The 14,430-nt window shown below is 34.9% G+C and overlaps 1 protein-coding gene across 4 annotated transcripts in view; it reads left to right on the forward strand.

Moving 5' to 3' along the window:
• LOC145665313 (nuclear factor NF-kappa-B p105 subunit-like) overlaps positions 1–14,430 on the forward strand; it is a 133,746-nt gene that overhangs the window by 37,086 nt on the left and 82,230 nt on the right. For all 4 annotated transcript variants that reach the window (XM_081732614.1, XM_081732611.1, XM_081732619.1 and 1 more), the window contains exons 10-11: positions 4,843–5,031; positions 9,431–9,613. In XM_081732614.1, the coding sequence (XP_081588740.1) occupies positions 4,843–5,031; positions 9,431–9,613 (372 nt within the window). The remainder of the gene's footprint in view (positions 1–4,842; positions 5,032–9,430; positions 9,614–14,430) is intronic.

The following is a 14,430-nucleotide window of genomic DNA, read 5'->3' on the forward strand; positions in this document are numbered from 1 at the left end:
ATTTCCTCAGAAATCCCTATTTATCCTAGAATCATGATTTGTGCATTATTCTCTTCAGAATAAAACAGAGTTTCAAACGGTACCATTCAAATGTCTCCATCCTGTAGGCTATCTGGGGCTGGAAAATCACGAAAAAAGGGATTTTCTGTTAAGAAATATCCTCTTTTTTACTTTTTACCCCTCTGTACCGCCTCTGTTTAAAGGCAAGGATCTGAAACAAATCTGAAAAAATACTAAGGGGTGCAGTGAATGAGTGTCCAAAATTTCAAACTTCTAGATGCAAAAGTAAGCCCGCGAAAAATATCCCAGATTCCCGTATAAAACAGGATCTCAGGAAACAGTTTCCTGAGACATCCCTATTTATCCTAAGATCATGGTTCGTATGTCATTCTCTTCAGAATAGAACAGCCTTTCATATATCTCCATCTTAGGCGGCAAAATTGCGAAGAAAGCAATTTTTTTGTTAAAAATATCCTTTTTTTTCCTTCTGGACCCCCCTGTTTCCGCGTAGAGATCTGAAATCATCTGAAAAATACTGCAAAATTTCAGTCTTCTGAATGTAAAATGTAGGTCCGCCAAAAAATAGTAAAAATAGGCACAACAAAAAATATTTTTTAAATTTATGACGTCATCACATCCTATGTCTCGACGCAGAGAGGCGTGAAAGCATATGTAACGTGCTCTACAATGCCTTCAGTCCTGAAAGAACGAAGTAAAAAGCGTTATTGGCACTTTTTTAATCGAATAATGGAGATCTTATCCTATCACCTAAAAATAGGTGATATAATTTAAAAGGTTAAGCGTTAAGGAAAAAGTACAGCAACGCTTACCAACGTGACACTTTTTTTTTCACAAAAGTTACTGATATTTGGCAGGGGCATATTTTTAAGGAAATTGTAACTAGTTTGCGGCATGAAATACATAAATTTTGCCTAAAGTTATAAAATTAAAAAAAAAAAAATCGGAGAGGGGATAGGACACTTCTAAACACGCCCTATTACCTGGGAACAAATATATAGACGCGCACACAGAAGAACCTTCGTCTTAAATGTCGATGGTGATTTCCCCGTTGGAAAGTTAACGATTTACAACATAAACCTAAGTTACGAAGAGAAGAAACCAGGATTGCCCTGTTACCCGTTCAAAACGGCATTTTCCCTAATCATCCTCTGCATGACACTTGTTTTCATACTATACTATACATTTGACTCTCATTGTATTATGATTATCATCTTCCATAATCGAAATAACAGAACAGAAATGGGACTTTACTTATTTTCACTTTAAATTACTTTGGAATTTGATTTAAATCAACGATTTTTATTAAAAAAATCAAGTGATTTAAATCTTGATTTAAATCGTGATTTAAATCAGACTGATTTAAATCAATCCACCCTGAATAAAACCCAGAGAGATTTTCTTTTTTTTGAAAAAAAGTCAAGGTCCTATTGTTGCTTTTTAAAATCTCTCTGGGTTTTATTTCTTAGCCAACGGCATCATGATCGTCTTCAGTATATGTTTTTCTCCTGTTTCGTACATTTCATTGCAGAATCGGAACAATTCTTTCTTGCTCTTGTCTCCCATACTTTTAATGAATTCGATTGGTGTATTATCTATACCAGTTGCCTTTCCATTCCTAATCTCGGATATAGCTTTTTCAAACACACCCTAATGAATATTAAATCCTTTATCATCCTCACGTACTTCATTTTCTACTTCAAGATCCCTACTCTCATAAAAGTCCTCAACATATTCTATCTATCTTTCTAAGACTTTATTCTTCTCGCTGACTACCTTCCTATTCTTATTTTGTACTTCCGTAGTAATATCTCCTTTTCCTACGGAGTTCCATAGATTTCAGCTCCTTGTACATTTTCTCATATTTCTCAGCTCTTTCCTTATTCTTGTATGCCCTCACACTGTCTTTTGTTAAACTCTTTTCCCTTGCTCTGTTTTGTTTTCCTTCGTTTAAATTCCTGTATATCTTTCCCTTCTCTTCTGTATCAACCTGTTTCCACATCGTCTTTTTCCTCATTGTTGGCAATATCTGTTCTGTAACCAAGGTTTCTTAGCTGTTTTGTGTTCGCGGTAACCTACTACTACTATTTCATCAGCCTGTTGTATGCAAAGTTTAATATACTCCCACCTATCCTTTCCTCGTTTGAGTACTTTTCTTCAAATTTTTTTTTTTTATTCTTCGTTTTTCAGCTTCTTAGTAGTAAGCTTCTTCTTGCCTACTTTTCTTTTGGCTATATTTTTCAGTTTAATATCCACTTCATCCAGGACAAGTTTATGATCAGAGAAAATGTCGGTCTCGTAAAGGGTCTTCGCGTTCTTCTAGCTATTCCGGTACGGTACCTGTCCTGAATCATAACATAGTCTATTTGATATCTTCGGCCGTCTATTGAGGATTTCTATGTATATCTTCTCTTGTGCTGTTTGAACCAAGTGTTCCCCTAATCAACGAACTTAAAAAGTTTGTTACTGAATTGTCTATGTCTGTGTGTCTGTCTGTCTGTCTGATTGTTATTTGCGATTTTTTCAATTTTGAACCCTGCATTCGATATAGTATCAGAAACCATCAGAGAAAGTGATTAAATTTTTCGCGTCACTCTTACCGTTCCCGAGATATTGGCCAAAAAATGGCCGACTTCCAGAGATTTAACTAGCCATATCTCGGGAACCGTAAGTCATAGAGAGATCATATTGGTGTTGATCAATATCTAAAAGGATGGTAAATATTTTGATACCAAATAGTAACTGGTGGCCACTTGTCCCACTGGCCACGGGTTTGGCCAATAGCCAGTTGGCCAGTGGCCACCAATTATTATCGGTACCAAAATATTTACCATACTCTTAGATATTGATTAACACCAATATCATCTGTCTATGACTTACCGTTCCTGTGATATTGGCCAAAAACTGGCAATTTCTAGATATTTAAGGAGCCAAATCTCGGGAACCGGTAAGTCACACAGAGATCATATTGGTGTTGATCAATATCTAAGAGGATGGTGAACATTTTGGTACCAAATAGTAACCTACGGCCACTGATTAACTATCTACTGGCCAATTGGCCACCGTTCCCCAGGTATTGGTTAAAGAAGTTCGAATTTCTAAATATTTAAGCAGCAATATCTCGAGAACTGTAAGTCATAGAGAGATATTATTTTGCTAATTTTTGCGAGAAAGAGAAGAAGGTGCGGATAAAAAGATTTACTTTTACATGTAAGAACAATCACTGTTATTCTTCCCGCTCCATCTCTTCATTCTTTATAAGTTCGTTCTGGCAATGCTTTTGGAACATTCTCAACTGGGTTACTATTGAATTCTGTCTACAGAAATTGACCATTCTCATTTCTTTCGTCTGAACCATATTTGCCTACGACACTGTCTTCTATTCGTTGTTTCACAACGCATTGAAATTCCTTATTACAATTACGCATGCATCCCTCTTTTTCCTGTTTATAATTTCTCTGTTTTCTCATAATTCTTCAATTGTGTTCGTAGTCTTCCGTGTATATATGTGTGTACAAGAACTAGATTCTACTTTTTTCCTTAATTCTTGTCTTCAACAAATTCTACTTTCACTACCTTCTCTTTAAGCCCTTACCAATAATTCTTACACCATTATCAGGGCCCATTTCATTACCTGAGTAACACATTCTATTTTCTTCGCTTCTCCACTTCTTATTACCTTCCTATCTATCTTCACAAATCTCTACCAAGTCTACATTATTTTGTTTCATTTCTTCTTTTAAGATTCTGTAATTACTCACCTTACACTATACGTTCCATGACCTTATCCTAAAGCTTTTGCTCTTGCTCGTCTTCCTTTCTCTAGCGATCCTCCCCCCTCTGTTATTCGTCTAGTAATATTTCCAAGATATCTCCGTGTCAAAGATCCTAATGGAGGTATATTTTACCTCTAGAACTATATTTTGACCTGCGAAAGACCATCATTGTGCAATTTTTTCTTTCTTTTTTTCGCTGTCAGCAAACTAGGGAAAAATAGTGATGGTTTCCCATTGCCTTCCATCTCTCAGTATCCCAGCCGTTCAAGTCACTGACCAGGCTCACACTTTGAATGATGGACACGCAAATTGCGTTATAGCTGGGTTAATTGTCGCATTCATTTGTTTTTTCGTGGATGACTCCCAACTTATTTGTGTATTTTATTATTATGCAAATGCTGTGCAAATTCTGTAATCATTGCTTCCCATTCATCACTTAGCTTTCCCTGTCTAAATTTAACATTTCTGTTATCAATAAAAAGAAAATGAAATAACGTGAGTCTTTCGGCTTCATTTTTAGCCTCCAATAAAATTTGAATCTTCTATCCTTTGTTGAGTTTCAACAGACCTGATACCGGACTTTCCGCTTTGGCATCCCTAGCGTGTTTCTTAACACGCACCTTGAGGTTTCTTTAAGTCTTGCCTATAAACTCGTGGCAACTAGTAGCCCCGCATAGCATAGTCGCTAGAGCTCTCGCTTTTGGGTGGGAACACTCGGTTGAAAAGTGTTCAAAGCTTTTTTTGACCAGCCTTCCCGAGTGAGGTCTGAAGTTTACCTTGATTTTCTTCATTCACACCAGGCAAATGCCGGTATGGTACCATACATAATGGTTCCTGGACGCTTCCGTTCTTCCGCAATCCTTCTCCCTCTTCAGTTCCCCGGCTAGTGTGATCGCCGACGGACTTTGTTCTATTCCCGTTAAGGATGTTTTTCATTTTGTTCTTTGTCCCGTTTATTAGTGGTCATTTCTTGTTCTTTTTCCGTTTGATAATACTTTCCGTTTGTTTGTTTGTTTGTTTAGTAACGATGTTTTTCTTTTGAATTCAGTTCTTCGGAAGAAGAGAAAATATATGATGAGTGAGGAGTTGCCTTCGACTAGCGTTTCTGGCCAAAGTGGGATTGTTTCTACTTCGAATTTGATCTCATATGAAATCCCGATGGAGATAGGCAGTAATGCAATAACTCCACCTCTATCTGAGGCATCTCCGTTGGCCGTTTATCCCCCACAAGAAGAAGGTAAGATAATTTTATACCTACATGTGTTCTCTATAGTTAAAAATAAGTAAATCTGTTTGATAGGTTCGTATGAGACAACGTAGACTAAAGCTTAGGCAGTTATTCTGACTGTTACGTGTACACTGTTTACAGATGAGCAATCAGTTCAACCCCACTTTATTTATTTATTTCAGAGTATTTCGGAAATTCAAGAATAATATTAAATTCGTTTAAAGCAGATTGAAAGCTAATAATTTTTAGTGGCAAAGAACGACATTTTTTTTTTTTTTTTTTTTTTTTTTTTACAGTCAGAAAAATTCGCTTTCGACGATTCTCGCGAACATTACTGTAATGTAATGCTGTGTGTTAATTAAACTAACAACACAGATGCATTCGGGAGAGGGATACTCAGTTTTAATAAATTATAACACCCCCCTCCCCCACCAATTATAACAAGTCAAGTCTTTCTAATAAAAATGCAGTTATTAACTGATTATTTCTCAAAATTAACTAATCTGAGGTTTTTAATATCATTTTCCTCAAAAGGATAATTTCAAAAAATACTGTAAGAATATTAACAAGAAGCGTTCCAACAAAATTAATGATACAAAAAAAATAACAATTCAACTATAACCTTAATTACAGAAAAGTTTTATTAATAAAAGATACCAAGCCACAATGGTATTTATTATATGGGGGACGCGGCACTAGTCCTAAACGGCACAAGACCTAAAAATCATTTCGCGGCACAAGTTCTAAAAGGCACTAGTCCTAAACGGCACTGGATCTAAGAATCTCTTGTGGCGCTACCATCGCGTCCGTGCCAAGATTACTGTCAATCTGTTAGTCAAAGTTTTAGATATACTGTTTCATATTACAGAACCAGATTCTAGCTTAGTTCTTACAAGTAATTTGTATAAATACATATTCTATCGTTCTGAAATAAATAAATAAATAAAGCCTATTGTTCTTTCTTGCTTTCTATGGTAGCATTTGTGTGGTGACCAAATATTAACTACCTATCAAATGTGATTACCAGATCTTTCATAATGTCTGTCTTTTTTTTCTGGCACTGGACCTAAAAATCCCTTGTGGCGCTACCATCGGATCCGTGCCAAGAATACTGTCAATCTGTTAGTCAAAGTTTTAGATATACTGTTTCATATTACAGAACCAGATTCTAGCTTAGTTCTTTTTGTATAAATACATATTCTATCGTTCTGAAATAATAAATAAATAAATAAAGCCTATTGTTCTCTCTTGCTTTCTATGGTAGCATTTGTGTGGTGACCAAATATTAACTACCTATCAAATATGATTACCAGATCTTTCATAATGTCTTTCTTTTTCTATTCCCACGTCATTGACCTCATATTAGTAACATAATGTTGTGTTTTAGTTATACGTATACGTCATAAATTTTGCTTTCTTTGTGCTGATTTGAAGTATTTTTTTTACACATATATTTATTATATTCAACTCTTTCCGTAGCAAATAGTTGTCATACTCGTAATTAACTAGTCTTTACTCGCTACCATTATTAACAATAGTTTTAGTATTTCTAACATAGTTGTTACCGTTGGAATTAACTATTATTATTATTATTATTATTATTATTATTATTATTATTATTATTATTATTATTATTATTATTATTATTATTATTATTATTATTATTATTATTATTATTATTAATAATAATAATAATAATAATAATAATAATAATAATAATAATAATAATAATAGTAATAGTATATTTCAAATACAGTATGCTACATTTTTGAGACCTGAACCTTGATTGTACGTGAAGTTAAAATCAAAGGTTATGTCACGGACGGCAAATGATGGCTTAACACCCAAAACAAAATCTTGGACCCCAAGTGAGGTTTAGTCTGTGTTTAATAATTACAGCAAATTAATAATCTTTATAATAGAATGTGAAAGAAACACTTTTTAAAAAATTAAACAACGTCAACATGTTAAAATAATTAAAAGAAACCTAATTAATCATCCACTTTATACTCTCATTGTTTAACTGGAAGAACCCAGACCTAAAGAAAGAGTTTTCTGCCCAAATTTCATAAGCAGCGGGAAATTTTAATACTATAGAAATTGACCCTCCTTCCTTTTTAGAAATGTAATTTTCAAGACGCTGAAACATATATTTTATTACTTTTAGTTAAAAGTTGAAATACCGAGTTTCACGCATCCACCTTAAGCAAATCCTTCTTTACTTTATAAATATTTTCTGAATAAGTAATAAGGAATTCGAACATTAAAGAAAGTGACCCTTTGTTCTTTCCCTTTTATGTGTTGAATTTTCATCTTTGTTTGTTTGTTTGTTTTACAGTGGAAAGTTTATATGCCAAGTTTCATTTTACTAGCTTCAGAGATTTACGAGATACACTACTCTCTTAAAAAAAAACTTTTTACTAAAAAAAAAAAAACACCTTTTTTACTTATGTATTTCCAAAAATTCTTTCTTATATCCTGCTTTCGTAAGATAATGATTTTTTACAATTAAAATTTAACGACTCTACTTGTAGTAGTATGCCCAGAAAGTCACTTATCTTAACTCTTTTATATAAGAGTACAGAAGATAAACACACACTCATTGACTTTCATGAACAGTTTCCGATTTCTTTTGACTTAATTTCCCACAAGCTGTATTTTTAAATTCACGCACTGCCAAGACCCAGGTTTCAAAAAGGTAACAAACTAAAAATATAATAATAATAATAATAATAATAATAATAATAATAATAATAATAATAATAATCATTTATGTACGTATGTAATATGTATTTATTTATTGTCTTATTGAAGCTTTCGTAATTTGGATATATACCTTTGGTTGATCGTGAGTACAATAGGATTCTAAAAGATGGATTTTAGGATAGGACACATATTTGTTCCTAAGTGAAGTCTTGACACGACTACGGTCGGTCCCATAGGTTTGGAGCTATGGACCTTTAAAGTTTTTTTTTTTTTTTTTTTTTCATTTCATGTTTTCGGCAGCCTATAACTCCGAAAAAAAAAGCATTTGTTCATCCAGGTTGATCTATATTTTTTTGTCTTATCTTGGTGTCAGGAATCACTTCCCAAACGTTGTCGGTGTTGTTTTGAAACACCTTCTTCATATGCAGTTATACAGGGTGCGGAAAAAGTCCCGGAACGGTCCAATATCTCGCGAAATATAAAGATCAGCAAAACAAAAATAACACGAGTTAAATAGTTTTGAAACTAAACACAATCCCCTATCCCCATCCCCTTCGGGGCTAATTTTAAAATTTTAAAGGAAACCCCAATTTTTATTGCACATTTCGATTTTCCAGAAAAAGTGAGTGATTTGACCCAAAATTGAAAACAGTACCTTCACGGATCGCACTTGAATCGACACACACACAAAAAGGAACGCAAAACGTTATGAAAATGTGGTATCTCGGCATCGTACTGTATGGCCATGCGGTTAGCGTACTGGACTGTGGAACCAGAGGTCCTGAGTTCGATTCCCGCGCAGAGTAACATTTTTATGCGATTTTTTACACCCAAATAACGAATTTATATATTTTAACTTCGATAAAAATAATGTATTTGTCCATATTTGCAAGAAAATACAAATGGCGACAAAAATGGTTTATTTTTGTTGTAAGTAACCCTATTACTAAGAACTACTTCATAAAGCCAGTTTGCAAAACAAGCATCAAAATTTGTATTCTATGTAACTTCAAAAAAAGTAATAATTGAAGTTAAAACATATGGAATTTATTTGGGGAAATAAAGAAGATTGCCTTGAACGCGGATCGAACTCACAACCTCTGACTCCGTAAGCCAGTACGCTAACCGCGCGGCCACAGAGCACGGGACTAACAGTTCGCATTTTCATAACGTTTTGCTGCACCACCTTTTATTGTGTGTCGATTCAAGCGGCATCTGCGAAGACAACGTTTTCAATTTTGGGTCAAATTACTGTCACTTTTTCTGGAGCATCCAAATATGCAATTAGAAATAGGTGTTCCCGTTTAAAATTTTAAAAGTTACCCCCGTACCCCCGAAGGGGGTGGGGATAGGGGGATGCGTTTGATATCGTAGATAGATTTTTAAAACCAATTTAACACGTGTTATTTTTGTTTTGCTGATCTTTGTACTTCGCGAGATATTGGACCGTTCCGAGACTTTTTTCCGCACCCTGCATATGGCTATACCTGTGTTCCTGTGTAAATGGAATTTGGCTCTGCAGAGGACTATTATATATAAATAAATAAATAAATAAATATATATATATATATATATATATATATATATATATATATATATTTATTTATTTATTTTTTTTACAGGAACAAAATATACTTCGTCAAGTTTTAAAACTATGGGTGCATGTGTTTGCGTTCAAGAATTTTTTTCTTTCTTTTTCCAGTCGTGATGAACTCCCAAATGTTGCAGACGAACGAGGTCTCTCTTCCAGCTATAAGAGACCAAATGGCAACGGAATTCGATCCATCATTTCCAGAGAAACCAATTCATTGTACAGGGTCTACACTAACTAATGTACTAAACGATCAGGATATTTACAAGATTTTGTGTGATCTTGAGCAACAAGGTCAGTCACGTATACTGAAGTACTGTATTATGTTTTAAAACTACTCTGTAAATAATATGTATATATATATATATATATATATTTTTTTTAAGTTAGAAAGAAAAAGTAAGCGAACCACTTATACATATGGCTGTTTCAGATAAAATGTCCAGTCAGGGCCGTACTGGCCAGGCGCGAAAGCAGGAAGTTTCCCGGTGAGCCCTGGACAGTGAAATTTTTTAGTGGGCCCTTTGCCTCGTATCGTAAATAGCGATATGTGTACAAAAAGGCACACGTCACGCACTCCTCGCATACGGGAGTAACAGTACAGAGGACGATAACACGTCGAGTACCGGCAATACAGTGAACTAATTCCAGAACACCGTTGCCAGCCCATGATGTTGCGAAACAGCCTTTCACATTTTTCGTAATTCAACCTTTGAAAGGATACCTGATTTCTCACTCTGCTTCATAAATGTGCTAATCTTGCTAATTTGTTGGTATTCAGCTAAACTGAAATCTCAAATGATACCATAACTTGAAAGTAAATAATAATTTACATTTTACAGTATCGTTGTTTTCCGCCAGTACCTGTATACAAAATACACAGGGCCGGATTAAAACCATTGGGGGCTCTGGAGCGAGAAAATATAAGGGAATCCCATCAAAAACTTTTATGATGGGCCCTTCTCTCAACATGTTGAAAAAAGTTGAATTATATGGGAGTGATTCATGTTATGTTTTTTAAATTTTTATAGTGAAAATGTTTTCAATTATTTTTAAAAATTTTGGGGCCCCTCTTGGACACTGTTAATACAGGACAGTGGAGAAGTGTGGCATTTGTATAAATTATAAATCACTTCTTATGCTTCATATATGTGTTTGTATATACATCAGGGACGCCTATGAGTGATTCATGGCACAGGTGCGCCATTGTTATTTTCGGGGGAGATGTGAAGTAATGGAGCTTGTGCAGATGATTGTACAGTTGCAAGAGAAGAATGGGGGATTGAGCATTACGTCAGATCAGTCAGTGCCAGGGGAGAAATTATTGCTTTAAATGTTTTAAGTCTGCATTTTATGACTTTTCAGCATCCTTGATCCGAGTGACACTCCCAGGCTTCCTTTAATTATCGGGGAGGAGGGCAGTACGTACATATGTACAGATATTATGTACGGCTAGGGAGAGTGGCTTTCTAGAAAGTACCTTCCTGGCGGGCCACTGGGTTGCAGTACGGCCCTGTGTCCAGTGGTAATAGATAACGAATGGAGAATGTCAAAGGGCGCATCGAATGGAATGCTCTGCTTGCCCTACAGGATCCCCCAATTATGGGGCGCAGAGGAGTCACCGAAAAATATTAAACTGGAAGGTATACAATTTGATATATCATTGAAAAGATCACGAAAAACAAAGAACTTTTGAAGGACACTATTGTTTGTATGTTACGAATACTAGGGAGATTCTATTGTAGATCAGATAAATAGTGAGCATTCCGTAAATAGTACTCTGAAACTTGTTTATTTTCAATGGTTTTGATCTATCAGATGATACATATTTCTATTTAAAACTTTCATGTCACCTGCCAGGGTTCCATGGTAGGGTGTCATTTAAGGCAAGCTGAATGTTCCACCCGATGTGCAATATGAGATTTTCCTATTTCATCTTTTTGTTCCCTCCTATCTGCAGCCGTTTGAGAATTGTAAGCATAAAATGAAGCACTCATATATACAGGGTGGACCATTTATCTTGACCTTTGTAACTTTTAAACTAATTGATAAACAACGCTGAAATTTTGTACGATGCAGGTATCGACAGTTTCAAAATGTTCGACATATAGCCCAGTCAAATTAGCTCAAATTTTGACAAAACCTTGAAGTAATTTATATAAAGCTGAAACTTTGTAAGGTTGTTCATTGATCGATTCTCATCTCTCCCTGGAAAGTCCCCAAAAATTCGATGACGGGTTTCGGAGTTATGACGTCATCAATATGGCCGCCTCTGGAAGTTGCAGCGTTATCTTTTTTTTTAAAAAAATGCGTAATTTCTCAAAGAATAGAGATAGACTCTTTGTTTTTGCACTAAAGTGTGGAAAATTGATTAGAAAACACACAAAATAAAAAGATAATGCATGTATCACACTGATGGGTGAAATTATTGAGTGAAAAATGTGGTTGTGATCTTGCACTCGTGTGTTCGGTGTAAGTATGAAACTAATCGGTGTAAGTATGAAAATAAGGTGTCATTTTGTCCTCAAAGATATTTTCGTCCATGCTTGATATGTATTGTACTTAATTTGATACAATTGCGGAAGAAATGTTAACAAATATTTAACATATAATAAAGCTTTAAGTTTTTTTGTATTTCCTGTGGCTCTTCTGAATGAAAATCTGTGTATATCCAAACTGTGAATATTCGAGGTAGCGTGATAATGTCCCAAAGTCATGGTAGAGTCAAGTAGTAAGTAATGCATCTGTAATGCTAAAAGCTGGCAAGTGAATTACAAATTACATTAGGTTGATTTTGGCAGAAAACTGTATTGTTTTTCAATCTAGTATTTTACGAGAGGTGATACCATTACGATCATGGTAATGAGGTTTATAAACTGGAACATTATACAGTTTAGTCATGTTCATTTTACAGTTTAGTCTTCTTCATCATCAGGATCATTTTACAGTTTAGTCTTCTTCATCATCAGGATCATTTTACAGTTTAGTCTTCTTCATCATCAGGATCATTTTACAGTTTAGTCTTCTTCATCATCAGGATCATTTTACAGTTTAGTCTTCTTCATCATCAGGATCATTTTACAGTTTAGTCTTCTTCATCATCAGGATCATTTTACAGTTTAGTCTTCTTCATCATCAGGATCATTTTACAGTTTAGTCTTCTTCATCATCAGGATCATTTTACAGTTTAGTCTTCTTCATCATCAGGATCATTTTACAGTTTAGTCTTCATCATCAGGATCATTTTACAGTTTAGTCTTCTTCATCATCAGGATCATTTTACAGTTTAGTCTTCATCATCAGGATCATTTTACAGTTTAATCTTCTTCATCATCAGAATCATTTTACAGTTTAGTCTTCTTCATCATCAGAATCATTTTACAGTTTAATCTTCTTCATCATCAGAATCATTTTACAGTTTAGTCTTCTTCATCATCAGAATCATTTCACAGTTTAGTCTTCTTCATCATCAGAATCATTTTACAGTTTAGTCTTCTTCATCATCAGGATCATTTTACAGTTTAGTCTTCTTCATCATCAGGATCATTTTACAGTTTAGTCTTCTTCATCATCAGAATCATTTTACAGTTAATCTTCTTCATCATCAGGATCATTTTACAGCTTAGTCTTCATCATCATCAGAATCATTTTACAGTTTAGTCTTCTTCATCATCAGGATCATTTTACAGTTTAGTCTTCTTCATCATCAGGATCATTTTACAGTTTAGTCTTCTTCATCATCAGGATCATTTTACAGTTTAGTCTTCTTCATCATCAGGATCATTTTACAGTAATCTTCTTCATCATCAGGATCATTTTACAGTTTAGTCTTCTTCACCATCAGGATCATTTTACAGTTTAGTCTTCTTCATCATCAGGATCATTTTACAGTTTAGTCTTCTTCACCATCAGGATCATTTTACAGTAATCTTCTTCATCATCAGGATCATTTTACATCCTCAGGATCATCAGGATCATTTTACATCCTTAGGATCATTAGGATCATTTTACATCCTTAGAATCATTTTACATTTCTCATCCTCAGGATCATTTTACATTTTACATCCTCAGGATCATTTTACATTTTACATCATCAGGATCATTTTACAATTTAGTCTTCATCATTATCAGGATCATTCTCCCATGCTGATGCATTACTTACTACTTGATTCTACCCTTGCAATGAAGACACAATTAGTGAACATGTGAGACCTGCCTGCTCACATCGACATCTTCTGCTACAACCACTTTTACAACTACAACTGATTAAGTTAAGCAAATCCTCTGGAGCAGGCAATAAAATATTCCCAACATTCATCCATCCCCAGTCTCTAGGATTTAACTTTTTTACCAAGCCATTGTTGTACGTGGTGATAACTTCTGAATGTATGCTGGCGTGCTAAGTCTCTGGTTGGCGGAAGAGAAGTGATTTCAAACCTGTCACCAAGAGTCCGACGTGCTACAACTTTAGTAAAAATGGAATGTCTTAATTCATGCAAGTTTAGTGATTCTCCTCTACCATAGAGTGCCAAGAGAAATGACTTTCTTGCAGCAGCATCTCATCCGAAGTTGCATTAGCATGCTTGAAAACACTCGCTGAGTGTCGAACTAATTATTATTTTTTTTTTGAGGTAGTATCGCAGTCGGAGACAGTGTGACAGAAAAGTAAGACATCAGCGATCTCTCCCAAAGCCAGTCGTAATTTTGCTAAATCAACAATACGATCTCGGTTAGATGCATGTCCAGTCATAGCATGGTTATGGATGCTCCTGGACACGATCTAACAATAAACATGATCAGTATATCTATGTCATTTGCTACAGCTGTCACTTTTGTGTTTGCGTGAATTTCACACGCACTTAATGCTGTAGACACAATAACTTCATCTGCATCATCCTCAGCTTGAATTACCTTTTCTCCTGCGTTCTGTAATGAGTCAGAAAGGAAACCTATTATGCGAGATTTGTTGGCCTTGTTGTTAAGACAAGCTTCCTGGGAGACAGTAGTATGCATTATGGGTGTGAACCGAATGTCTGGAGAACACTTCCGATTGCTTCTTCACTTTCTCTCATCTGACTGATACACGTCAAAAATTACAGTGGCCTCAGATA

The sequence above is a fragment of the Thermobia domestica genome, chromosome 1 (genome assembly GCF_964235325.1).
Source record: "Thermobia domestica chromosome 1, izTheDome1.hap1.1, whole genome shotgun sequence".
In the NCBI taxonomy this organism is placed as follows: Eukaryota; Metazoa; Arthropoda; class Insecta; order Zygentoma; family Lepismatidae; genus Thermobia; species Thermobia domestica.